We start from the raw sequence: 27,786 nt of genomic DNA, 5'->3' as shown, positions 1-27,786 counted from the left end.
GTACATGAGACAGCATTTGCAGAGCGATCCAATTGATTGATATTGCAAAATCCTACTCTAACTCAGCACGCACTATCTCCTAACACTACTGACTGCAAGCTCTATTATAAAAGATAGATCACTAGCTATATAGGTGAGGTGAATATAGCGGTGTATACTGGGGTCAGGGCACAGACAATAACCACTACACATCAGCAAGATAGAAAAATCAGCCGAAAACGATCGGTGTGTACTGTGTTGAAGGTACACAGAACACCCACTGCTTCAGACGCCAACACACTACACGAGGCCGCCGCGATGGCGGCCTTATATAGTGTGGGGCGTGCACTACACAGCCTGAGCTATGATTGGCCACAGGCATCCTGCCTGTGGCCAATCATGGCTCTCCTCGCTGCTGGCGCTGCGATTGGCCAAGCATGCGGGGTCACAGTGCATGCTTGGCCAATCATGAGCCAGCAATGCACTGCGCCATCGCACACGAATTTGACACGAACGGACTAAAATGTTCGGATTTCGCCGAACGGACGAACAGCCAATGTTCGAGTCGAACGTACGTTCGACTCGAACACGAAGCTCATCCCTAATCATGAACAATACAAAAAAAAATTAATAACTAATTAAAATCTAATCCAACACCAGATAAATTTACACCATATACAAATTCATGCTATTTACGTCCACATATACGAACGAGCATATTCGCTCATTACATGAACTATTAACCACACGAACGATCAAATTCGCCAGATTTACAAATATATCGTATACACCTATACGAACGATTATGTCCGACCGTCACGATAAGCGCAGAGTACTCACTTTTTTTCAGGGCCTTTTTGATTCTCCTGTATTGGTCCGGCTCCCTGGATTTGATGTCGGACCATCGTTTCCGGAGCTGATCTTTGGCTCTTCGGACCCCAAATTTGCTTTCCAAAGTGCTCACAACTATATTCATGATGCCATTTTTTCTGATATTGGGTTTGGGATACGGGCCATTTTCCCCATCGTAATCCTCCCTTCTCAGTATATCCACTATCTCCACCATCTCTTCAAAGGCCATGTTTGTGGCCTTATACCTCTTCCTTGCTCCGGAAGCATGGGGTTCAGGGCTTTCCTCCGCGCTGCTCACTGAAAATCCGTCCGCCATTTTCATCTATTCAATCTCCCACAGCGGAACGAGGGTAAAAGGGGCGGGGAAATACGGTCACACGGAACATCAGGGGCGGGCAACGTGGGCGACGCAGGCGGAGCTTTAACGCATGCGCTGTATATAAAGCGTTACCGCGAGGCCGTACGTTTGTCCGAACGGAAGCAGCGAGTGATACACGTGACGGTAAGATGGTTATCTTTTTATTTCTAGGGTTTTAGGCCTGCGTTAGGAATGTATATAGTGGGATTTCACCTTGTGGATGGTTAGTTGATTTTTATGTGGGTTGGTGGTTGAGTGGGGTTGGTGTTTTGTGTGGTAGTGTGGGGGTGGGGGGGGTGTATGGGGGGGTAGTGTGGGTGGGGGTGGGTGTGTGGGGGGGGGGTAGTGTGTGTGTGTGGGGGTAATGTGTGTGGTAGTGTGTGTGGGGGTGGGGGTGGGTGTGTGGGAGGGTAGTGTGTGTGTGGGGGGGGTAGTGTGTGTTTGGGGGTAGTGTGGGTGTAGTGTGTGTCTCGCCTACATTGTCACAATATAAATAGTGTGCATTTGGTCTGACATTAGTATTTATGTTTTTTTTTTGTTTTTTTGTTTTTTTTTCAGAAATCAAAATGCAAAAGTACACTCCGGACCCCTTTAAGGAGGAGGCATTGCTCTCAACATTTATAGATATGTTTGAGATGCACAGGAGCCTGTGGGATTCCAAGCACCCACTATATCCAAGCCGTCCTGGCCGGAGGAAGACACTGGGGACAATTTTGACGTTTGTGAAAACCCGACTCCCCCAGGCAGACCTTAAACTTAGTGAGCTCCAAAATTCAGAACCTGCGTAACATGTATAGGTGGGAGCGCAACAAGATCCTAGAGTCCCAAACATCAGGAGCAGCAGCAGATCAGATATATGTACCTAAGCTGTGGTATTACGACAGGCTGCGTTTTCTGGATGACACGTCAGAAGCCAGGCAGTCACTTTCCACTCTTCCGTCTACCCTTCCCTCCACCCTTCCCTCCACCTCAGGTGAGCCACCCCAGGAAGATCCAGACCCTTCCTTGCTGGACGAAGTTGATGCGCCCAGCTGGAGCCAGGTATATTTTAGTTTCTAAAGTTAGGATTGCTCAAATATTAATGATGTAAAGTTCAATGTTTGATTTGCTTCCAAATCTAGGATTTCATCACAAATTAAATTAGATATAAGGATACAGTAGTTTTCACAAATGTGGCTCAAATCTTGGTGAACTGATGGAAAAATGATGGTGTCAAAATGATAGCCTTTTGTATTTCAAGACAAATGTATTTGCATGTGAGAACTGTAAAATTGACAGTGATTGATGATTTCAAAATATAGACATATTTTATTTATTTATTTATTTATTTTTTACACAGGATGAGCTCACCCAGGAGGAGGCCGGGACCAGTGGTATGGAGGAGGAGGCCGGGACCAGCCACACGCAGGAGCTAGCTGGGCCCAGCAGGAGTCGGACCGAAAGTCAGGTCCCTCCCCTCCGCCTAGCCAGCAAAAGGCCCAGGAGGATGACGCAGACAGAGGAGGAATCATTGGCACTTATATGCCAAGCCACCCAAGTGTTGAGTAAACCCCCCAATCCTGAGGAGGCCTACGCTACATATTTGGCAAGCAAGTTGCTTGAAATGGAGAAGGGACAGCGCAACTTGTGCAAAGCGATTTTTTTTGACACTATTCAACGGGGTCTTGAATAGTTGACTTGCTCCCTGATTGTGGCTTGCATGTGGATTTTCTGAACATAAGTGGATTTTTTTGAACTAAAGTGGAGAGTTAATAACCAGGAGTTGTGCTTTGACTGCTTCTGCTTGACTGCTTCTGCTTGCAAGTGTTGTTTTTGGGGGTGTTTTATTTTCTCCCCTCCTTTATTTGATACATTTGCTAGCAGTTTTTAAAAGACCTTTTTTGCTGACACTTTTTAAACAGCATTTTTTTTTCCCCTCTTTCTTCCTCCCAAATTAGGGGAGGGGTTAATTGTTCACAGGTGTATAAAGGTAGTTATACAAACTCCCCCTTGAGCTTGCTCCCTGATTGTGGCTTGCATGTGGATTTTCTGAACATACGGTAAGTGGATTTTTTTGAACTAAAGTGGAGAGTTAATAACCAGGAGTTGAAAACAGGAGTTAAGACAGGAGTCTCTAACCTCTATCCTACATCCATCCTCCCCTCCATTTTAAAGATCCCACTGTAAGGGGCAACCAGACAGCTTTCCAGAAATGTCAGGCTGACAGCAAGCCAGATTCACCGGATCAGAGTGTTTTAAGGGGACAACCGCAGCCAGGTAAGCTCGCACCTCCACTCCCCCCCCCCCCCCTCCCCCCCAGTGATTGTTCCAGGGACTCTGTCCGACCGCCTACGGGGATCAGGAAGGAATTTTTGCCCCACTGGTGCATTTGGCTGCTACTGTCAGGGGGTTTTTCGCCTTCCTCTGGAACAACCATAGGTTAGCCTACCCCTACCTCCGGCCTCCTTTCCATTTTTTACGTTATCCTAGGACGACTATTCCAGATCACAGCCAGACTTCTTTTCTAAGCGGAGACCTCCACCTTAAGTAAAGGCAGCTGGAACAGCCAGCAACCGAATACAACAACTCCTTCCGCATCCATATAGGCATCCCCTGATCAACTTGCGCGCTAATAGCCTCAAGCACGGCGGCAAGTCTGATACCTAGCCCCACCTCAGGATCAATACCCTGATCAGGATCATCATCTTAGGCCCATAGTACCATCAACAGCATCCACAAACCATGTGCTACTTCAAATACTCAGCTGAAGTTCTGCACAGACTAAGGAACATCAACACCACATTGCCATCTTCCATACAAAAAATACTTCAAAGAGAACAACTATTAAAAACCGGACGACAAGCAGCTCCCAACCACAGGAAGACATCTACTCGACCACTACAATTAGATTGCGCCTTGATTAACGCCAGGTCTGCAGTCAAACATAGACTGGAAGTACACGACTTCATCATCGAGAACAATGTAGATTGTCTCTTCATCACCGAAAGCTGGTTAACCTCTGACTGCAACACCATCCTCACCGAATTGGTGCCGGAAAACTACAGGATCCTAACCGAACACCGGATAGGGAAAAAAGGAGGAGGCCTAGCAGTGATCTTTAAAGGTCACCTAGATCTCACTAAACCATCATCTCAGAACCCAGTGTCTTTTATGGAAACCCTGACGCTACATTTTCAACCAACACCCCATGACACCACTCATATTCTACTGTGCTACAGACCACCGGGACCAAAGTCCAATCTTCTTTCACCCCTCACGGAATCCTTTGCAATGCACACCCTAAAATTCAAAAATTTCCTGGCTCTCGGAGATTTCAACCTTTGGGCAAACGAGCCTAAAGACCCCATCGCGACTGCCTGCATCAATCAACTAGAAGAACTGGGTCTACAGCAACTGATAAAGACTCCCACGCATGGGTCAGGACACACCCTGGACCTCATTTTCAAACAGAACATCGACGTCAACATATGCGACAACATAACTCTGCCATGGACGGATCACCACGCCATCAAATTCAAAATCACTACCAACATCACCAACGCAAAACGGAAACCTGTAACAACGCACTGGACCAGATCGCATAAAAAACTGTACTCCGAAGCCTTCAAAACCACTCTGTCCAAAAAAATATCTACAATAACCTTAAACCACTCTACAGAGGAAACACTCAACTCCCTGAACAAGGCATTACTGCAATCAGCAGACTCGGTAGCACCAAAACGCAGGGCTCTCATCAGGAAGAAAAATGCTGGATGGTTTAATAGCTCCCTCTCCGTACTAAAGCAAGAACGCAGAAGAGCGGAAAGAACATGGAGAAGAAATCCCACCGAGGAAAACCTATTTAACTACAAAGGTCTGACAGAGAATTATCGGAAAGCAATCTTCAAAGCCAAAAAGGACCACTTCTCATATACAATCTCAACGGCCGCAAACCAACCACGGGAACTGTTTAAACTGGTTAATCAATCAATGAATCCGGTGTGCCTAGAACCCCCAGAAAGCGAATCCCAGGATTACTGTGACAAACTGTCGGATTTTTTCATCGATAAAGTCAAAACCATCAGGGAAACAATTTGTCAGAAGAAAACATCCAACCTCAGCCAGCAAATACATAAAGAGGATGTCCGCACCAACATACCGCAACCGCCAAAATTTTCACTATCCCCAATTACCGTAGACACCGCAAAAAACATCATTAATAAACTGCGTGACAGTACCTCACCTATTGACATCATCCCCACAAAACTACTGAAAGAATGCTCCGACATCGTGGCTCCAACCATAACCCACCTCATAAACCGATCATTCCACGAAGGGATTGTTCCCAGCATCCTCAAACAAGGCATCGTCAAACCTCTACTCAAGAAACCAAACCTGGACCCTCAGGATCCAAACAACCGTAGGCCAATTACAAGCCTCAACACCATTTCTAAGATCATGGAGAAAGCTGTAGTACATCAGCTACAACTTCACCTGGATACTCACAAACTCCTGGACCCGCTGCAATCAGGCTTCCGCCCGGGTCATGGAACAGAAACAGCTCTCCTCAAGATTTGGGATGACGCCCTCGAAGCGGCAGATGACGGAGAGCCGTGTCTCCTCGTACTGCTAGACCTAAGTGCAGCGTTTGATACAGTAGATCACAATACTCTACTCGTCCGCCTCACAGAAGTAGCCGGAGTCCAAGACATAGATCTCCATTGGTTCGCGTCCTTCCTAGGAAATCGGTCACAGACAGTGAAACTAGGAAAATTCCTCTCCGAAACTCGGGCAGTCACCTGCGGAGTCCCTCAAGGCTCTCCGTTGTCACCCGTTCTCTTCAACATTTACATTCGCCCACTCCTTCAAATCATCAGATGCTCAGATCTCTGCTTCCACTCTTACGCTGACGACACGCAACTTTATTTCCGGATCAATGGAAAAAAAGATCACCAACAACAACTTGAAAACTGCCTCAAATCAATAGAGGACTGGATGACCACCAACTCCCTCCAGCTGAACCAATCAAAGACAGAGCTTCTTATCTTACACCCAAATCATAAGCCCGCAACCAAAACCTCCTGGTCTCCACCAACCGTCTTTGGGCAGACTATCTCCCCAAAGACCAAAGCGAAGAGTCTCGGGGTTATTTTAGACGCACAAATGTCAATGGATGCGCAAATAGGAGCAGTAGTCAGTCGATCTCACCATCTGCTGCGCATGCTTCGCAGACTCATCCCTTTTATCCCAAAGAATGACAAAGCAGTGGTAGTTGGAACAATCATTAATTCACGACTGGACTACGCAAACTCGCTTTACATAGGATTACCACAATATCAACTTGCGCGATTACAACTGATCCAAAACACGGCGGCAAGGCTGATAACAGGAAAAAAACCCTGGGAATCCATTTCTCCTTCACTGAGGAGCTTACATTGGCTAACCGTAAAAAATCGGATCACGTTCAAGACCCTTTGCCTCACCCACAAATGCGTGCATAGAGAAGCTCCGCAATACCTAATGGAGAAAATAAATCATTACACACCAAACCGCAGTCTTCGATCAGCCAACAAAAACCTCCTCCTCGTGCCCAAAGCCCGGTATAAATCCAAGGGGGATCGGAGATTCGCTGTCCAAGGGCCTCGGCTATGGAATGCTCTACCAATAAACATCCGCCTGGAAGAAAATCACCTGGCTTTTAGGAAAAAACTCAAGACCTTCCTCTTTTAGCAGATGATCAAAGCTCGCCACAGCGCCTAGAGGCGATTCAGTTCGCATTGTGCGCTATATAAGTATTTCATTCATTCATTCATTCATTCATTCATTTCATTCATTCAACGGGGTCTGAAGGGTGAGCTAACACCAACCACCAGACTGTACAACACAGACCCTACTGCTCCTCCTCCTCCTCCTCCTCCTCCTCCTCCTCCTACCACAAGTCCACCACCAGAGGCACAGCCTCCAGCGAAGCGTGGAGGGAAGGCTAGACGGAAGAGTCAGAAGTGACTGCCTGGCTTCAGTCTGCTCTGACAGAAGACGCAGGCTGTTGTAGTACCACAGTCTGGGGACATAGATGTCATCTGCTGCTGTTCCTGGTCTGTGGGATTCTAGGACCATGTTGTGCTCCCTATTTTCATGTTACACAGGATCTGAATTTTGGTGGCCACTGACTTGATGTGTGCCTGGGGGACAAAAGGCTTCACAAACTTCAAAATTGTCTCCAGTGTTGCCTCCCTCTTGATTTTGTTTTGTACAGACTAAAAATAAATATTTATTATTTCCAAAAATATTGTAATTTTTTATTTATTTTTTGGCTTAAAAAAAACAGAGTTTATTTGTGAGTAGGCAGGTACATGTCAAAAGACTATGGGGGTTATTTACAAAACACACGTTCATGTTAATATAAATATGCTAACTTCAAGTGCAATTTTTAAAGCACTGCAAGTGCACTTGGAAGTGTAAATTTGAGGCTAACATTTGAAATGAGGGGAAGCTCTGCTGATTTTGAACATTCAATCATGTGTAAGCTAAAATGCTGGTTTGGGTATCTATCTATCTATCTATCTATCTATCTATCTATCTCTACTTACATAGTCTGCTTGGCCAAAAAAAACGCAAGTCCATCTTGTTTAAACCCCCCCCCCCCCCCACAAAAAAAATAAATAAATAAATAAATAATTTTAAACTAACAATAGTAGTTCCAAAAATATATAGTAATAGATAAATTATAAAATGTTATGTATATATATATATATATATATATATATATATATATATATATATATATATATATATATATATATATATATATATATATATTTATTTATTTTTTTATTTTTTTCTCAAATTGGAATATTAATCATAGGATGAGGATGAATAAAAACATTTGTGATAACTCTGTGTGAATATAAGCAGCAAAGCTACTTCACTTTTCTTGCATTATGAAGAAGAAAAGAATGGGCTATATTAAAAAAACACAAAATTAGCAGCATGACGAATATGCTAGCTTCAATACGAACACTAGTTTTAGAAGACCGAGCGCTTCCGCCCTGTAAATCCTTTCTGGGCATGCGTCATTCTTAGTCCGTCCGACTAGCCTACTGACGAGCGGATTGCCCGCTGAAACCAAAGTATGACGGACAGAATTTTGAAAAATCCGAAATACTTAGTACGCCAGACTGCACGCTGAAAAAGTCCGCTGAAGCCCACACACGAGTGGACTGTCCGCTGAAATGTGTTTCGACGGACTAAGTAGGCCTTACAGTCCACCCGTGTATACGCGGCTTTATACGACGGACATACTACTCAAGAGTACAGGGTCCATTTCATGTACCTACCTTCTTATCTTGCCTATATCTATAAAATATAAAATTAATATGTCTGAGTTCCACATATTTTTTATTCTATGCTAGGACCCCTTAAAATCAACCCATTGCATTTTCTTCTATCCTCATGGATAGCGATGAGCTTGAACGCTTGTTCAACTCGAACACCGGCTGTTCGCCTGTTCGGCGAATCCAGAACTTTGTGGGCCATTCACACCATATTCGTGTGGCGCTCACGGCCCACAATGCACTGCACTGCACTGCACTGCGAGGAGAGCCACAATTGGCCACAGGTAGGATGCATGTGGCCAATTATAGCTCAGGGGGTTTAGTACATGCCCCATACTATATAAGGCTGCCAGCGCGGCGGCCTTATGTAGTGTGTTGGCATGCAGGGAGAGAGCAGGATAGGCAGGGACAGTGTCATCTTTGCTTGTTAACCTAGCGCAGTTACAGTGGGTGTATTGTGCCTCCTGCACAGTATACACCTGAAGCTACCCCTTATTGCTGGTGTTGTTCTGTTTCTCTAACACAGACATCTGTAGCAGTTACAGTGGGTGTAGTGTGCCTCCTGAACAGTATACACCTGAAGCTACCCCTTATTGCTGGTGTTATTCAGATCCTATACCACAGACAGTCAGCTGCAGTAATTACAGTCGGTGTCATCTGCTCAGTGTGCACCTAAAGCTACCCCAATTGCTGGTTTTCCCATCTCCCTGCAGGCCATTAGTATGTCTGGAAGGCCAACAAGGAGAGGCAGACAGTCACGAGCCAATAATAGAGGGTAAGCAGGCTCTGTGTCTAGAGACAACAGTGCTGGTTGTGGAAGCGGTGCATCATCATCACCACATGGCCATGGGACACACTTGTCCTTATTTTCGGCAGCTGGACGTGTTGAGCCACATCATGCTGAAGACTTGGTAGAGTGAATGACCAAGCCATCCTCACCCAGGCTCAGGGTACTGGCAAAGCAGCTGCCAACGCGTCCTCTTCCCCCGTCTCAATGTCATAAGTCACTCCTTCCCTAGACCCACCATGTCCTCCTGAGGAGTCCCCCGAACTGTTTGAGCACAGTGTTGGGTACATTCTCCAGGAGGATGCCCAGCGTTTTGAAGGCTCTGATGATGATACCCAGCTAGAGGAAGGCAGTATCGTGAGCGCAGAGAGAGGGGATGCTCAAGAAGGACAGCAATCTGGCAGTCATGTTCCACCAGCTGCAGCATACTGCCAGGTTTGCCAGGAGGGGATGATGAGGTCACTGACTCCATGTGGGTGCTTGATAGGAGAGAGGAGGAGGAGGAGGCACATCTCCAATGAGGCAAGATGCCCTCCGAGGGCCAGCTTAAGGACAGCACACTGACTGAATCACACTGCAGAGCTCCGCCTGTGCAGGGAACTGCCTCTGCGTCTTATTCCAAAATTTCTTTGGTGTGGGCATTTGTTGAGAAGAGTGCATCAGATCGCACCGCTGCTATTTGCAACATATGTCTCAAGCGTATCTCGCGTGGCCAAAACATCAGCAGCCGCTTATGCTTGACCAGACATATGTTGACCTGCCATGCAACTCATTGGCAAGCGTACCTTAAAGACCCACACCAAAGAACAAAGCGGACTTCTCCTTGCTCCTCATCAGCTGGGATTTCCAACCCCACTATACCTTCAGTCCTCTCTGAAACTTGCACTGAGAGGAATGAAGGTGTAGAATTAGGTGAGTCACAGCCAAGTACTTGCGGGCACTCTGCTAGCAGTACACCGATGTCCGATTATACCAGGCAAATTTCCCTGCAGCAGCTGCTGGACCGTCGAAAGAAGTTCACTCCCAGCCATCCAAATGCGCAGCGCTTGGCTAAATTGCTAGCACTTCAACTGCTGCCTTTTCAGTTGGTAGACTCGGCCCCTTCCGTGAGTTTGTGCAATGTGCGGTTCCTCAGTGGCAGGTTCCCAAATGCCACTTTTTCTCATGGAAGGTGATTTCGGCTCTCTGCCAGCACGTGGAAGGCAATATCCATGCCTCGCTGGACAGGGCGGTCAGCGGTAAGGTGCATATTACTGCTGACTCATGGTCCAGCAGGCATGGACAGGGACCTTACCTATCTTTCCTGGCCCATTGGGTCAGTCTTCTGGCAGCTGGGAAGGATGCAGGACAACGTGCAGTAGTGTTGGAGGTTGTTTCGCCACCACACCTCCAAAATCCTACTACTGGTTGTGACACACCTCTCTCCTCCACCCCCTCCTCTTCTTCTTCCTCCATGGCCTCTTCCTGTGCTTTGTCCTCAGAACCGGCGGTGCTCCGTAGGCATTCAAGGGGCTACGCAAGTAGGCAGGCAAAAAGATGTCATGCCATGCATGCTGGTGTGTTTGGGGGACAGGAGCCACACTGGGGCAGATATTTTGTCAGCTCTGCAGAGGCAGGCTGAGAGGTGGTTGACGCCATGCCAGCTTAAGCCAGGAATGGTGGTTTGCGACAGTGGCACCAACCTCCTCTCCACCCTCTGACAGGGACAACTGACCCATGTGCCCTGTGTGGCTCACGTACTTAACCTGGTGGTGCAGTGGTTCTTGGGCAGGTACCCGGGCTTACAGGATGTCCTGAGGCAAGCCAGGAAAGTCTGTGTGCATTTCCACCAATCATATAATGCCAGTGTTCGGCTGGCTGAGCTCCAAAAGGAGTCGAACCTGCCCAAGAACTGCCTTATATGTGACATTCCCACCAGGTGGAACTCAACGTTGGCCATGCTGCAGCGACTGCACATGCAGCAGGGAGCCATCAATGAGTACCTGTGACTACGGCACCAGGACAGGGACAGGGGAGCTCATTTTTTTTCATCACGCCAGTGGGGCATGATCAGGGATGCATGCACTGTCCTGTCACCATTTGAGGAGGCCACGAGGATGGTGAACAGTGACAGTGCATGCATCAGTGACACTGTTGGAGCATACGCTCCGTGGAATAATGGACAAGGCACTTAAGGCAGAACAGAGGCAGGAAGAGGAGGACTTCCTTGCCTCTCAAGACCACCTTTATCCAGACAGTGTTCCTGCTGTCCCACCCATCACACAGGAAGAGGAGGAGCAGGAAGAGGAGGAGGAGAAAGATTGTGTCAGCATGGAGGTGGAGCCTGGCACACAGCATCAGCAGCAGCAGTCTTTTAGGGACGATTTACAGTCCCAAGAAACCCGTGGACTTGTACGTGGCTGGGAGGAGGTGGCTGCGCATCATGTTGTCCTTAGTGACCCAGAGGACTCCGGACCGAATGCCTCAGCTAACCTAAGCTGCATGGCCTCCCTGATCCTGCAAAGCCTGCGGAAGGATCCTCGTATTCTTCGGATCAAGGAGAGGGACCAGAAGGGTCTGTGCAACGCGTTCCCAGAGACTGGGAGCTTACAAACTCCTGGTCCTGGACAACGTGTTGCTGAGGCTTCGGTCAGTCACAGAAGGAACGGTGGAGAAGGTGGCTGTCTGACTGATGCGTTCAGACAATTTTTTAGTCTGCAGCCCCAAGGTATGATCGGTTCCAGCAACCATTGCTAGCGTCTGATTTACATGGTGCAGGAATACCTAGGTACAAGGTCAGACTTGGACACTTTTCCCACCGAAAATCCTCCGGCTTACTGGGTCTTGAGGATGGATCACTGGCCAGAGCTTGCACAGTATGCAATTGAGATACTGGCCTGTCCTGCATCCAGCATTCTTTTGGAATGCACATTCAGTGCTGCTGGAGGCTTTGTAACCGATCACAGGGTGCGCCTGTCCCCCGACTCGGTTGATCAACTGACCTTCATAAAGATGAATCAGTCTTGGATCACAACCAGCTACCAAGCACCTGAAGCTAATGTAACCGAATATTTTTTTTTTAAATGTCACATCCCTTCAAGACTGCCTATTCTGATGCTAAGTGACTATCCTGTTATGTTGACTGACTATCCTCTTCCTCCTCAATGATCCTGATAGCTTGGAATAAAATTTTTGGTTCTGGGTTCCTCCACCAGGGGCTAAGGCCCAATTTTTCAGCCCCTGCTTAACAGGGGCGTGTAATTACAATTTTTGATGCAATATTTTGCAGCAGGGCTCATTCCTGCACTCCAACTAGAGTATCTGTGAGGGGTTGCCATGTTGTGGCACCAGTGCCTAAGGCCCAATTTTTCAGCCCCTGTTTAACAGGTGCATGTTATTACAATTCTTGATATAATATTTCACAGCAGGGCCCGTTCCAGCGCCCACCGAGAGTAACTGTGAGAACTTACAGTGTTGTGGCAACAGCACCACCATCACCACAACCACCAAAGGCCCAATTTTTCTACCACTGTTCAACAATGGCATGTCATTACAATTCTTGATATAATAGTTCACAGCAGGGGTGCTCCAGCGCCCACCAAGAGTCACTTTGAGGGCTTACAGTGTTGTGGCAACACCAACACCTTAGGCGCAAATTTCTACAGAGCATATAGGGCAGGCCCCTACTTTCAAACATCCAACTTACAAATGTCTCCTACTTGCAAACGGAAGAAGACAACAGGAAGTGTCAGACCGCTAATGCTGCATTTTCTTGGCAGCCCTACCAGATCAAGGGCCACAAGTTCCAAGTTCCAAGTTCTCACAGTTACTCTCGGTGGGCGCTGGAACGGGCCCTGCTGTGAAATATTATATCAAGAAAAGCAGCCTGCAACCCACTCAAAACATGGTATTTCTGGGAGCAGATTTAAACACCAAATCAAACAGGGCACAACTCCCGCAAGAAAAGATTCAACCTTTAATACAGAAAATGCGGAAGCTTTTATCCACAAATCGTCTACCAGCCAGAGCCTGTCTGAGTATACTGGGGTCTATGTCCTCAACCATACCCATGGTGCAATGGTCACAATGGCACATGAGAGTGCTGAAGAACTAATTTCTCAGGCAGTGGGATGGAGTATCGATGCATCAGACCATTCTCATCTCCAGATCAGTGAAACAATCAATATGGTGGTGGACGCGCCCGAGCAATCTCAGGAAATACAGACCAATAATCCCTCTGGACCCCAAAGTAGTCACTTCGGATGCCTGCCAGAGTGGCTGGAGAACCCACTTTCAAGATCAGGCAGCCCAGGGCCAATGGCATTTCCAGGCACAAGGTGTGGCCTTGAACATACTGGAACTCAGGGCGGCCTTCCACGCCTTAAGGGCATTCACACCACTCCTGAACCACTCCTAAAGAATGTGCTTATCAGAATGGACAACAGAGTGGCAGTGCCCTATATTCAGAAACAAGGAGGTACCAGGAGTGTCACGCTGATGGAAGAGGTCCATCCCATTCTGGAATGGGCACAAATACACCTAGCAGATTTGAGGGCAGCATATGTCCCAGTGGCACAGAACATGTTAGCCGACTACCTGAGTCAGGAGACACTATCAAACAACGAGTGGTCATTGAGTCTTCGGGCCTTCTCTCTCCTGACAGAAGCCTGGGGAATGCCGGAAATAGACTTAGTAGCCACACCGATGAACACCAAGTGTCGCAGGTTCCTGTCGAGGGGTTCATTTCCATCAGCCGAGGGAGCGGATTGTCTGATCCACCCGTGGGATTTCAGGTTGGGGTACATATTCCCCCCTACTCTGTTAATTGCGAGATTTCTGTCCAGGCTCTGGAGGTCCTCAGTGACAGTAATCGCAGTAATTACACTTTGGCTGAGAAGACCGTGGTTTACGACCCTTCTACAGCTCAGCCTTCAACTTCCAATTCCTCCTCCAATAACCCCGGATCTTCTATCACAAGGACAGTTCTTACACCCAGCACCAGAGAAGTTGAATCTGATGGCCTGGAGGTTGAGAGGGCTAGACTAAGGGCCGGTTCACACTGCGGGCGATGCGAGGCGACACGACTCGCCTCGCCGCTATCTTACAAGTCGCCCCCGTTCTGTACAATGGAACCGTTCTGAGAGGAGCGACTCGAGTCGCTCCGACTCAGAAAAAAGGTTCCTGTACTACTTTCGGGCGACCTCGGGGCGACTTGCATTGACTTCTATACAGAAGTCATCTGCAAGTTGCCGCTGAGGTCGCGGCAGGTCGCGGCGAGGCAAGTCGGTGTCGCCTCGCATCGCCTGCAGTGTGAACCGGCTCTAAGGGCACAGGGCTGTTCTCAGGAAGTTATATCAACCCTGATGCAGGCCAGAAAATTCACTACTAATACCATCTATACAAGAATTTGGGAAAAACTCTGCTCCATGGCACAACAGAAGGAATGGAATCCCCTTTCTCCAGAACCTCCTCAAATTCTAGAGTTCCTTCAGTCAGGAGTTAACAAAGGTCTAAGCTCAAGTACCCTCAAGGTACAAGTGTCTGCTCTGTCTGCTAAGACAGGTACAAAGTGGGCATTCCACCTCCTGATAATACAATTCCTGAAAGCCTGTCTGAAGATTAAACCTCCCAGAAACCCTATTTATCCATCATGGGATCTGTCAGTAGTCCTCCATGCTTTCTCCAATCCTCCATTTATTCCACCTGAATCTCAATATGGGACTTGACTTTGAAGCTTTCCTTCCTCATTGCGATAACACCAGCTAAGAGAGTATCAGAAATCCAAGCACTAATTATTTTGGAACCCAACTTAGTATTCTTTCCTGACAGAGTAGTTCTTAGACCTTCAGATCGCTTCATGCCAAAAGTAGCAACTTCTTTCCATTATAACCAAGACATCATACTCCCATCCTCCACTGATGATCAGGATGAACCTCATCCACTGGACATCAAGACTACCATCAGTAACTACTTAGCAGCTACCACCTCTTTTAGAAAGACTGATTCTCTCATGGTCATTCTCCATGGAACCAGACACGGGCAAACGGCCTCCTCACGCACTATCGCATCCTGGTTGGTGAGAGCCATTAAAAAGGCATATTCCAGTCAGCATCTGACTGTTCCTGAAGACATCAGGGCTCATTCGACTAGGGCAGTGGCTACCTCCTGGGCAGCATATTGCAGGGTCTCACCAGAGACAATATGCAGGGCAGCAACATGGTCTTCTGGACATACTTTCATTTCCCACTACAGAGTGGATTCTGCTCACTTGTCCTTGGCGAACTTCGGTAGATCCGTGCCATGAAGGCGCCAGGAAAATGGAAAATTGTATACTCAACTTTCCGTAATTTTCCTTTCCTGACGTATCTTCATGGCAGCACACAGTTGCCGACCCTGTTTTTTTGTGATGATATGTACAGAGAATGCAGCGGGGTGTCTCCCCTTCAAATTTATAGTTAAACCAATCCTGTCAGGTTGTGGGGACGGAATCACAACCCAGTGTGTGCTGCCATGAAGATGCGTCAGGAAAAGAAAATTACAGAAAGGTGAGTATACAATTTTCAGTTTTGTGCAGGTACTAAACACAGGGAACACATGCCACTTCACAGGCATACTATAGACACCCCCCAGGCACGATATTTAAAGGAATATTTCACTACTCTTGGAGTTGCATCTGAACCTAATATATCATCTCAGCACTCTAGCCATTACTCCATTACTGATGAAAACAGTTCAAATGAAAGTCAACATTGTGGGGGCAGTGGGGTTGGGTGTGAAGTGGTGTTTTTAGAGTTTGTAAGCAGCACTCTATCCCGGGAGGGAAAGGAGAAGATCATCCTAAGGAGAGCTGCAGGAGAGATATTCATAAGCTTTGATTATCTGCTGTGAGGTGAGCTGTTATTTCACCCAATGGTGGTTGTGCATTTTTATTTATCAAGTGGAACACTGAAGAGCAGTGTGGTGGATCATATATACTAAGAGACTTTATTTTATTTATGTTTTTGCAGTTTTGGATGTAATATACTCTGTATGAATAATACTGGATATAGAAATGTTTTTGGGTCAGTAGCAAAACATTGTATTAAAGTGATTGTAAAGCTTTTTTTTTTTAATAACTAACATGTTATACTTACCTGCTCTGTGCAAGGGTTTTGCACAGAGTGGTCCCGATCCTCCTTTTCTGGGGTTCCCCCAGACTTCCATAGTCCGGATAATGCGGTTTGAAACTTCATGTTTCTGTCTGAGTTTTAAAAAATGATTCCTGCTTGCATCACTTCCTGTAGGTCAGCTCCCATCATTCTGTGTTTTTGTATCTATGAAAAGGATGTGATAAGGCGTGTACTACCAGTCTGGACCACACCTCCCTCATTACTATACCATACCTAACAACTTTGTGAGATGGAAACGAGGGACACCTATTAACAAAAGTATATAGGCATAGGAAACACCCCCCTTAAAGGAGAATTGTACCAAAAAAAATTTGTTAAACCCACAATTTTTTTTTATTTTTTTGCCACTACTATTCCTTTACAGTGGATTTTGAAATTTACAAATGCAGCCATTTAAAAATTTTATGAAAGGTTTAGCACCAGGAAGCAGTTTTTTAAAAGATAAAAAGTGCATTTTATATACAACTATAAAGACCAGACCGACATGAGGGAGGAAAAGGGGACAGAGGGACTTTGTTTCTAATCAGGGACAGTCCCATGAATATTGATCCTGCACGTTTGTTTTTCGTGGGGGCTTTTTTGAGCATATAGACTCATCAAACATAAAGCAGCCCATTCACTTGAATGGGCTGGCCTATGCACAACACTCTCTCCAAAAAGGGCTCCGGGACTTTTTTTGAGGGGAACATTATGCGTTGTGTGTGTGTGTTTTTTTTTTAACCGTGCTTTTGCATGCATTTTCTGTGCAGTTTGCCATGAATTTGGAAACACTTTGTTCTTGTGTAAACGCACAAATGTCACTTTTAGGCCCCATTCACACCTAGTATCGTGGGAGTGCATTTTTTTGGCTTGTTTTTCCCGTGATATGCATAAGGCAGCCCATTGATTACACAATAAATGGCAAAATGGCTGCACGTAGCTCATGGGACATTTTGGCGTGGTGCGAGTTGCATGTTTTTTACTGTGCTTTTTGCTGCATTTATCACCTGTTTTTTTCTTGTGTGTTTGCTGTGCCATTAGCAATCAATGGCACTGAAAGCCCAACTAGTTAATTTTAGGTATATAAGAGCCGGTTCACACTGCTGCAATGTCAGACATTGCATGTGATTCGCACCGCATTAATGTGCAGATCACATGCGATATCAGTGCAATGCAAATTTCAGCCATACAAACTGTATGGCTGAATTCGCATTGCATTCAGGTCAAACGCCTGCAGGATCCTTTTTTTGGTCCGCACCAGAATCAGATCGCATGGGTGTTCACACCCATGCGATCTGATTCTGCAAATCGCTCTGCATTTTGCAAAATGATTGTGGGTGTCGTTAACTTAACATACATGCCGCAATCAGTTCGCATGAATGGACTTTCAATTTACATGCGGTGCGCATTTGCAGCAAAGTCGCTGTGAATTTGCGCTGCATCTACTGTGGACTGAGCCTAAAGGTGGCAACATAATCTGATTGTACAATCTCTGTACGATCTCCCTTAGATTTGCCAAAACGATGGAATTGGAGGACACGCCTATCTATCCATTCACACTGTATTCAATCAGGCAGGCCCACGCTCTACATCACAGGGATGTCCAACCTGTGGGATGCATGTGGCCCCAGAGAGTTTAGCATGCAGACATGGCAAAAATAGCAGCTGTGACAGCCTTCGTTGACTAGCCAGGAAAATGCATTGCTGGAGGATTGCCAGGGATGCCGTGCAAACATAGCTGATGGGTGAAGGTCATGTGTGCTAATGAGATCAGCTGGTAAACTCCTTGACTATAGTATAACAGATGTTTGATACAAGGGGGCAGAGAAGTAGTGATGCGCAGTACTATAATGGAAAATCTAGTCGGAACAGGTTAATAGGTACACTAGGCTCTCAAATAATTAGGTAATAAATATAGTATTGTTCGTCCTAAAAGGTGCTATATAAGAACATACAAGCCAATATGTGTTTGAGGTAGGGATGAGCTTCGTGTTCGAGTCGAACGTACGTTCAACGCGAACATTGGCTGTTCGGCCGTTCGGCGAATTCCGAACGTTTGGGCCGTTCGCGTCAAAATTCGAGTGGCGCGCGCGGACCACAATGCACTGGGGTGGCGCAGTGCATTGCTGGCTCATGATTGGCCAAGCATGCACTGTGACCCCGCATGCTTGGCCAATCGTAGCGCCAGCAGCGAGGAGAGCCATGATTGGCCACAGGCATCCTCTGGTACAGGCATCTCTGTACCAATCGGTACAGCAGAGGGGAAAGAGATCGGTGTCAGCAGCGATGTGGGCTGCATCTGCAGTGCCCACATCGCTGCTCACCGAATTTAACCCCTCAATTCCCTGCCAATACTCTGCAATACCAGTGCATACTCTGCAGTACCCTGCCATTACTCTGCAGTACCCCGCCATTACTCTGCAGTGCAGTACCCTGCCATTACTCTGCAGTACCCTGCCATTACTCTGCAGTACCCCCCATTACTCTGCAGTACCCCCCAATACTCTGCAGTACCCGCCATTACTCTGCAGTACCCCGCCATTACTCTGCAGTGCAGTACCCTGCCATTACTCTGCAGTACCCTGCCATTACTCTGCAGTACCCCCCATTACTCTGCAGTACCCCCCAATACTCTGCAGTACCCCCCAATACTCTGCAGTACCCGCCATTACTCTGCAGTACCCCGCCATTACTCTGCAGTGCAGTACCCTGCCATTACTCTGGAGTACCCTGCCATTACTCTGCAGTACCCCCCATTACTCTGCAGTAACCCCCATTACTCTGCAGTACCCTACCATTACTCTGGAGTACCCCCCAATACTCTGCAGTACCCTGCTATTACTCTGTAGTACCCCGCCAATACCCCGCCAATACTCTGCAATACCCTGCTATAAATTGCCATACCCAGCCATACTCGGAGATACCCAGCCATACTCGGTGATACCCTGAAATACCCAGCCATAGACGCCCCCCACCCCTCACCGCCCTCCGGTGCTTCTACCAACTCGCCAGTACGATCAAAGCCAGAATCTTTTTTTGATTTTTTATTTCAGGCTTCCCAGCCTAGAGGTGAGATGTGGGGTCATATTGACCCCCAGATTTCACTGTAAAGAGGACCTGTCACCCCATATTCCTATTACAAGGGATGTTTACATTCCTTGTAATAGGAATAAAAGTGATCAAAAATATATTTTTGGGGAAAAAAATGTCAAACTAAAATAAATAAAGTAAAATGAACAATATTGAAGTTTATTCATAAAAACGGATTGAATACTCACAAACAGATAGGTTTCTAGTATAAGGTATAAACGAGCCTCGAGCTCGATTGCGTCACTTCCGGTAGGAACCCTGAGGACATATATATCATACGCTGTTACCTTACAGCCGTAAGGTAAGGGGACACCCATATTTCGATCACACAGGACCACGTGGGATACATTCACCATCACTATTACCACCACCGCTTAAGCTGTTACTTTGTAGTACACAGATATTTAAAGCACCAGCACTGTATGCGATTACTTCGTTACACGTGATTTTCGAGATAATCGCTATCGGGTGTCGCACAAGTTGAATGGACATTTTTAACAAAGATTATTGCTCAATTTTATGTATTTATTAAGTTTGAAAACATTGTGCACTCCCCCTTCTCATGTTCGGATTATATTTATTTTTTAGAAGGTTCTTTCCTTTCCCCCAACACCAAGATTAATTTTTTTCTATATTTTTTTCTGCTTTGGATTTAATATTCTGTTGTGTTTGATGATAGTATTTAACTGATACTACTCTTTACCACATAGGACACTTGCACATATTCACTCCCCCTCCCCCTTTTTTTGCATTTGTCACTTTATGCGATTTCTTCAGTCACAAGTCAACCATTATTTGCACCATTGTTTTATTTTAGTGACTGTTTTTTGTGCATTATATTTTCATATTTGGATGCAATAGATATTTTCACAGACCTATTTTCTGTTTGGCACTGGCACTTTTATGCGACTTTGTCAGTTTGAACAAATCGCATTGGGAATCACCATATATCTTGTCGACTGTTTCATATATATTATTTAAATCACTATATGATGTAGTAGTTACCTGCACGGACCTTATATCCAGCACTGCCACTTTATGCAACTTCGCATTGGGAATTATGTTTTAAACTATTGGAATTTTTTGAACATTCACATGATTTTTATTCAAAATACTATTACGGTATAGCTGTGAGGGCTCCTCACTATTCTTCAAACACATATTGGCTTGTATGTTCTTATATAGCACCTTTTAGGACGAACGATACTATATTTATTACCTAATTATTTGAGAGCCTAGTGTACCTATTAACCTGTTCCGACTAGATTTTCCATTATAGTACTGCGCATCACTACTTCTCTGCCCCCTTTTTTCTTTTATTCTGGTTCTAGTACCCCATCCCAGTGTGTGCAGCAGTACAACAATCAGACTTCTTCCTGATTAGGCGCAGGAATAATTCCCTTTAGATGTTTGATACAGTTGCCCAGCCACCCACTCCGTACCTTTCCCCTTTTTCCCAGTAAAGGAGACCACACCTTATTGGAGCAATTAGTGGCCGTAGCAGCCTCTTTATTAATAACCAATAAATTGAACATGTAACAATAAACATCTGTTGACTGGAAATTGATAGTGTTGGTCTTCTGCAGGACATTCTCTCTCCCACCCAATTACCGTAAATGATCAACCATACACTGCGGGCCTATTAACTGTAAACTAGGCCTCAAGCTGACATACTAGCTCAAAGACAACCAACTATTGACCGCAGTGCACCATTTCACATATTCCATATAAATCCTTATATGTAATATCACCAACAAGCCCATATCTCCAATGGGTCCTGCATCACCTTCACTGTGGGGAGGGGGTATCTTTCTTCACCTGCAGACCAACACCTGCCAACTGCTACGACATCCGTTAAGAACTTCTGAAAAGGAATATGTTATCACAATCCACCTTAATTAAATTTAGGGAGGGAGGGTGGGGATCCTTCTCCTTCTTCCGACTGACGCTGGGGCGGGATCCACCTCTGCTTTACCTGCTCCCAGCTCAGCCCCCATTCAATCCTTAGCCACTCCCCCTGCCTGTATTACTCCCTGTTAACCTACTCATGCCAGCCCTGCGTTTATTCTCTTTCTTTTTTACTCCGGGCTGTTCTTTCTGTTTCTACATACCAGACAGTGATGCAACTTTCTGAGAACTACAGCAGGGGTTAAGGTAAGGCCTTGTTCTAAAAATCAAAGAAAGATTTTATTTTTTTGCAAAAGAGGTACATTAATGGTATATTGGTACATAGGGGAGCTGGAATTTTTATTTTTTTTAAAGGTGAATTTAGCCTTTAAATATTAATGCTGCCCAGAGAGATAAGACCTTAACATTGGTTTCATTCAAGGGCGGATGGGCCTTGGCTTCAAAATAGGGTGGGTTCGGGATGCAGAGCGAATTAATATTCTCTCTTCTAACACTGAATCACCTCTCTGCCAATCTGAAAGCGAGGGTCTTATACCCGTTTCCTGATTGGCTGAAAGGACAGGCGATCCTATTGGAGGCCTAGGCGGAGGAGGAGGGAGATGCATGGCAGAAGCTGCCATGATCCACAGGAGAAGGAAGAAAGCTGCTACCTGCCCATTTTCTAGATGGGGTAAGTGCAGGGCTTTGATGTCCCGACTGTCCTCCCAGGGGGGTTTGCTGCCGACCGACTGGTTTCCCCACCCCCCCACCCCCAAAAAAAACCAGCCGCCACTGGTTTCATTATGAGACTTTTAGTGGCTTGTGCAGAACTTGAAATGATGCATGAACAGGAAACTAGAAATACAAATATGCCACATATTATTCCCATGCTTCTTTTGACAGGCTGTTAGAGAGACCATTTTCATATCGCTGATCATAGCAACCATGCTACAACTGTGTTTGTCCATCTCCATCTCATCATTTGGATGTAGCTCAATGATTGGAAATTCTATTCCACAGCAGGTAAGAGGAGCTTTTGGTAAAAAGCATCAAGCATACATTTTTAGCTCATCAGACCTACTTGCCTTTTTTTACCTTGTGCACATCATAGCTATGCTTTAGGATGTATTGATTTGAAGATATGTTAAAGTGGAACTACTTGCAAAAGTGACATGTATGATGCCTGTCAATAGTTTAACGATATCATTAGTTATATTTGGGAAGCATAAATGCTTGTGCAAGGATATGAAAATAAATACCATAGATCAATGGTTCCCGACTTCAGTTCTTAAATACCTTCAACAGGCCATGTTTTCAGTGGTTCCCAACCTCAGACCTTAAGTACCTCAAGCGCTGTGTAAACTGTTGGTGCTATATAAATCCTGAATAATAACAGCCCATGTTTCAGTATTTCCTTTACAGGTGCTTTAAGTCAATGCCAGTAACTTGGTAATTATGACAGTTATTTTATTTTAGAATTCCAAAATATGGCCTACTGGAGGTACTTGAGGACAGAGGTTGTGAACCACTGCCATAGATCCTCATAGGAAAACAACTAAAGGAAATCTTTTATTTAGTGGAAAATGCAGCCAGCAAAGGGTTCCATTACAGCCTTTTTAACTCAGAAGGATTCCCAAAAATAGCCTACCAGGAGTACTTGAGGGCAGAGGTTGTGAACCACTGTCATTGGTCCTCGTAGGAAACAACTAAAGGTAATCTTCTACTTGGATAAAATAGCAGTCATGGAACCTTGTGCTGACTACATCTTCCACCAAGAGGAAACATGGCCTATTAGGGGTACTTGAAGGCAGAGGTTAAGGATCGCTGTCATAGATATTTGTAGGAAAACAACTAACTCTACTTAGTGGAAGATGTAATCAGCAAAGGGTCCCTGTACAAGAATTAAATTATAGGTCAAAGTATAAACGCTTTTTCACTTTAGAGACAGATACTGTAGATGCAGATCAAGACTAGTAATGTCCTATGCTCTCTGGACCCTAATGTGCTTTAATTTCAAATCTAAAGGTATAAAGAGGAAATGAAGACAACATTCTGCATAGCTCATGGCCAATCAGGCAGCAGGAAAGGATCCATCTGCCTGCCACATTGAACAAGTGGAGCATCATAGAGAATGCCTCCTGATTGTTACTGCCTAAGCCCTTGTACACACTGTCGGACATTCCGTCGGAAAATGTCCGATCGGACCGTGTTTTCGAATAATCCGACTGTGTGTGGGCTTCATCTGACTTTTTCCGTCGGAATGTCCGACCAACAAAGTTTGAGAGCTGGATATAAAATTTTTCCGACAACATGATCTGATCGGACTTTTTCCGATCGTTTGTGGAGAATTCCAATCGGACAAAGTGCCACGCATGCTCAGATCAAATTCCTAGACCAAAGCTATTGGCTACTAGCCTGAACGTAGTCTCGTCGTAACGAACGAACATCATCACATTCCGAATGATCGTATTTTCCGATAACTTTCTCCGACCGTGTGTATGCAACACCAGTTTCTGACAAAATCCGACTGATTTTGTTGTGGGAATGTCCAACCGTGTGTACAAGGGCTTAGATGAACATTGTCCAAGTCTACATGACAGTGCTAGAAGTCCCAGCACTTTCTAAACCCATATCCTATGTATGTGACCACCTAAATCCAAATCCTTATACAGCCACAATTTCCTAAAATGGTTTGTAATAAAAATTTAAACTGAGACACCACACCACTATTAAGAGAACCACATACAACCCCAATTCCAATAAAAGTCAGGGGGGAAATCCAAACAGTAGTCAACAAGTTTTGCAGGTCCAAGACAGTGTTGCCAACCATCAGTATTTTTACTGGCAGACAGTAAAAAATAGGCAATTTTCTCCTGCCAGAAAATGCCAGTAAAAGGAAAAAGTTGACAGTAAAAAATATGGCTGTGATGTTCGGCTCGGTCCAGAGTCGGCCGAGACCATCTGAGTCCCTGCTACAGTGTGTTTGGGCAGCACTGGTGGAGGCGGTGCCTGAGCGTATTGTGTGATGTCATGATGCAAGGGAGTAAAGCAGAGAGGCCAGAGCCTCGTGTGTGGGTCTGCAAGGTCAGGAGCAGATCAGGTCTGGAGCAGGACTGTCAGTGCTGTTTAGACTGGAGTGGACTGAAGTGACAAAGAGTCAACTTCATGTGTGTGTGCCTTCCTATTCTAATTTCTTGCCCTCCTGAGTCCTGTCCCTGAGCTACTTACTTACTATATCAAAAATAAAATAAGAAATATGTTTTTTGCCCTAATATCTACCTTAAATCAAATTGCTAATTGCATATTGTACTTGTTTGTAGCCTAAATACAAAAATTTGCACTTAATTTTGTAACTTTTGTAAATGCCAGTAAAAACTTGGCTGTGCCAGGAAATTTTGGGTGTCGTGTCAGTAAATTTCACTCTGCTAGGTTGGCAACACTGGTCCAAGAGCACCTCTGTCGTCAGGTGGTGATAGACATGTGAACTGGACCTTTTTAATGTGTGTGGTTTTTTGTGTTTTTTTTTTCAAAGTGATTACAAGCACAGCCCTTAACAGCTGCTAGGTTAGCAGCAGTTGGCTTCTTTTTGGCTTGTCCTCTTGACTTTTATTGGAATAAAATTGTATTTACCTCCCAGTAGTGGTGCCGTGCTTCATTTTCATTTTTTTTTACACTACAAGCCAAACTGACCTTAAAGATCCTATAGGGTGTAGCAGCTGACTATTCGGGAACCATGTAATTTACATAAACACCAATACTTTAAGATAATATAACACCAGTGAAGTAACCTCAGAGGTCCAGCGCTATTAAATATGTGACATTCTCTCCATACCAAATACTATTTCTGAGTTAAACAAATCATAAATAATCAGTCCTGGCTGTATTTTACTACTTTTTTTTATTTTATTTGCATGTCTTTGTAAGCCTTAAAATTGTGGATTTATCTTTGTGAATATACAGTACTTTTTAACCTTTATATTATTATCATTGCTCTCCCAGCAGGTGTTTGTGATCGGGAATAGTGGCCTGGAAAGAAATGTATATCCAACTGCTCCCAACCAAGGAATGGCTAGTTCTCCTACAGTGAACCAAGCTCCTCAGTACCCCATGTTTCCATCCAATTATCAGAACTAGATGGATCGCATTATTCCCATTAAGCCCCACAGGAAAAACAACTTGAGCAAACGGCAGCTTTAGCAGAGTACACATATTTTTCCCAGAAAATGTCAGTATAAATGTATGTCAATGTATATCAAGCAGCACCTTAATACATAGTTTATTCTTAAAGCTGAACTCCAGATAGATATATAAAGCACAAACTATTCAATTTATCTCATATAAATACCCAATTAAATGCATTTTAATGCAAGTACCTGAATTTCTCTTATAAGCCTCCTGCAACCTACTGTACAGCAGAGCTCAGGAAAAAGGGGAAAGGAGAAGCAGCACGAGGACCCAACCAGGCACGCAGCTTGCTGAAAGGATAGAAAAGTATAGCGGCAGAGGGATAAGCTCATCAGTCTATTGCTTTTTTTTTTTCAAAATTGTTGCTTTTTTTGTTCATAGCTGTCAGGGCTGTGCTCAGCCCTTCCTTCTCAGAGCTGGCCGCTCAGCTGTTGGCTAATTGCCAGCTCCTATCTCTCCACAGTAGGGATGAGCCGAACACCCCCCGGTTCGGTTCGCACCAGAACCTGCGAAAGGACTGAAAGTTTGCACGAACGTTAGAACCCTATTAATTACAATGAACGTGAACGATTGAAATCTAAAGTGCTAATTATAACGGCCAATATGCATGTTATTGTCCTAAAAAGGGTTTGGGGACCTGGATCCTGCCCCAGGGGACATGTATTAATGCAAAAAGAAGTTTTAAAAACTGATGTTTTTTCTAGAGCAGTCATTTTAATGATGCATAAAGTGGAAAAAAAAAAGTGAAATATTTCTTTAAATATCGTACCTGGGGGGTGTCTAAAGTATGCCTGTGAAGTAGCGCGTGTTTCCCATGTTTAGAACAGTCCCTGCACAAAATAACATTTGTAAAGGAAAAAAAGCCATTTAAAACTGCTTGCGGCTTTAATGTAATGTCTTGTCCTGGAAATATGGATGAAAATATTTGAGAAAAATGGCATGGCTACCCCATCACCCCCCTACCCCAGCCTATTACCAGTCCCTTTGGGTCTTGTATGGATATTAAGGGGAACCCCGCACCCAAAATATATTATGTTAATGTTAGGCAGATGCCTGTGTTGCACAAATGAACTACACAACACCAGCAACGAGGGGGTAGATTCAGGTGTATGCTGTGAAGGAGGCACACTACACTGACTGAATATTAGGCAGATGCCTGTGTTGCACAAATCAACTACACAACACCAGCAATGGGGGGGGGGGTAGATTCAGGTGTATGCTGTGCAGGAGGCACACTACACCCACTGTAACAGCACTAGGTTAGGAAGCAAAGCAAAGCTGACACTGTCCCTGCCTATCCTGCTCTCTCCCTGAACACTACACTCACTGTAACAGCGCTATCTAAAGAAGTAAAGCACAGCTGACACTGTCCCTGCCTATCCTTCTCTCTATGAACGCCGCGACACACTACATAAAGCCGCAGCGCTGGCAGCCTTATATAGTGTGGGCTGTGTACTAAACCCCCTGAGTCATAATTGGCCACAGGCATCCAACCTGTGGCCAATTATGGCTCTCCTCGCTGCCAGCACTGTGATTGGCCAAGCATGTGGGGTCACAGTGCATGCTTGGCCAACCATCTGCCAGCAATGCACTGTGACTGGCGCAGTACATTGTGAGCCGTTCGTATCACACGAATTTGAAGTCCGAATCGAACACCGGGCTCATCCCTACTCCACAGTTACCCAGCTGTTGATGATCCTGCTCGTCAGTCCAGCCTACTTAAACCGTTTAGCCCAGTGGATCTCTGCCTTTGCCTTTGCCAACATCACAGAGACGATCGCCTGTGTTCCTGTTCAAATACTTGCTTTGCTGACATCCCTTCTGGCTCCAGATCCTGCTTGCTGTTCCACTACATTGATCCCTGACTTCTGGCTTGGCTGACTATCCGTTCCGGTTACTGAACTTTGGCTATGTTTTGACTGCATTTGTTCTTTTTACCTTTGTTATTAAACAAGTGTGATTTAACTGTACTTCTGTCTCAGTCTGATTTCATGGTTTCTGACAATAGCACCAAAAAAAAAGCGCAGAGGTGATCAAATGCCACTAAAAGAAAGTTCTATTTGTGGGGAAAAATTGATTTTGTTCGGGTACAACGTAGCATGACCGCAATTGTCAGTTAAAGCGTCGCAGTGCCATATCGCAAAAATGGCGTAGTCGGGAAGGGGGTAAATCCTTCTGAGGCTGAAGTGGTTAAAGGATAACTACTTT

General features: G+C 45.3%; 1 protein-coding gene across 1 annotated transcript in view; it reads left to right on the top strand.

Moving 5' to 3' along the window:
• Window positions 1-27,548, top strand: part of LOC143930420 (membrane-spanning 4-domains subfamily A member 4D-like) — a 128,770-nt gene extending 101,222 nt beyond the window's left edge. Inside the window, exons 6-7 of the mRNA XM_077454726.1 lie at window positions 22,297-22,416; window positions 25,393-27,548. Coding sequence (XP_077310852.1) covers window positions 22,297-22,416; window positions 25,393-25,527 — 255 coding nt within the window. The 3' untranslated portion in view covers window positions 25,528-27,548. The remainder of the gene's footprint in view (window positions 1-22,296; window positions 22,417-25,392) is intronic.
• Window positions 27,549-27,786: the final 238 nt, after the last annotated feature.

The sequence above is a fragment of the Lithobates pipiens genome, unplaced genomic scaffold (genome assembly GCF_037356315.1).
Source record: "Lithobates pipiens isolate NorthernLeopardFrog02 unplaced genomic scaffold, aLitPip1_a1.2 Scaffold_25, whole genome shotgun sequence".
Classification (NCBI taxonomy): Eukaryota; Metazoa; Chordata; class Amphibia; order Anura; family Ranidae; genus Lithobates; species Lithobates pipiens.
This window is presented reverse-complemented; position numbering and strand designations above follow the sequence as displayed.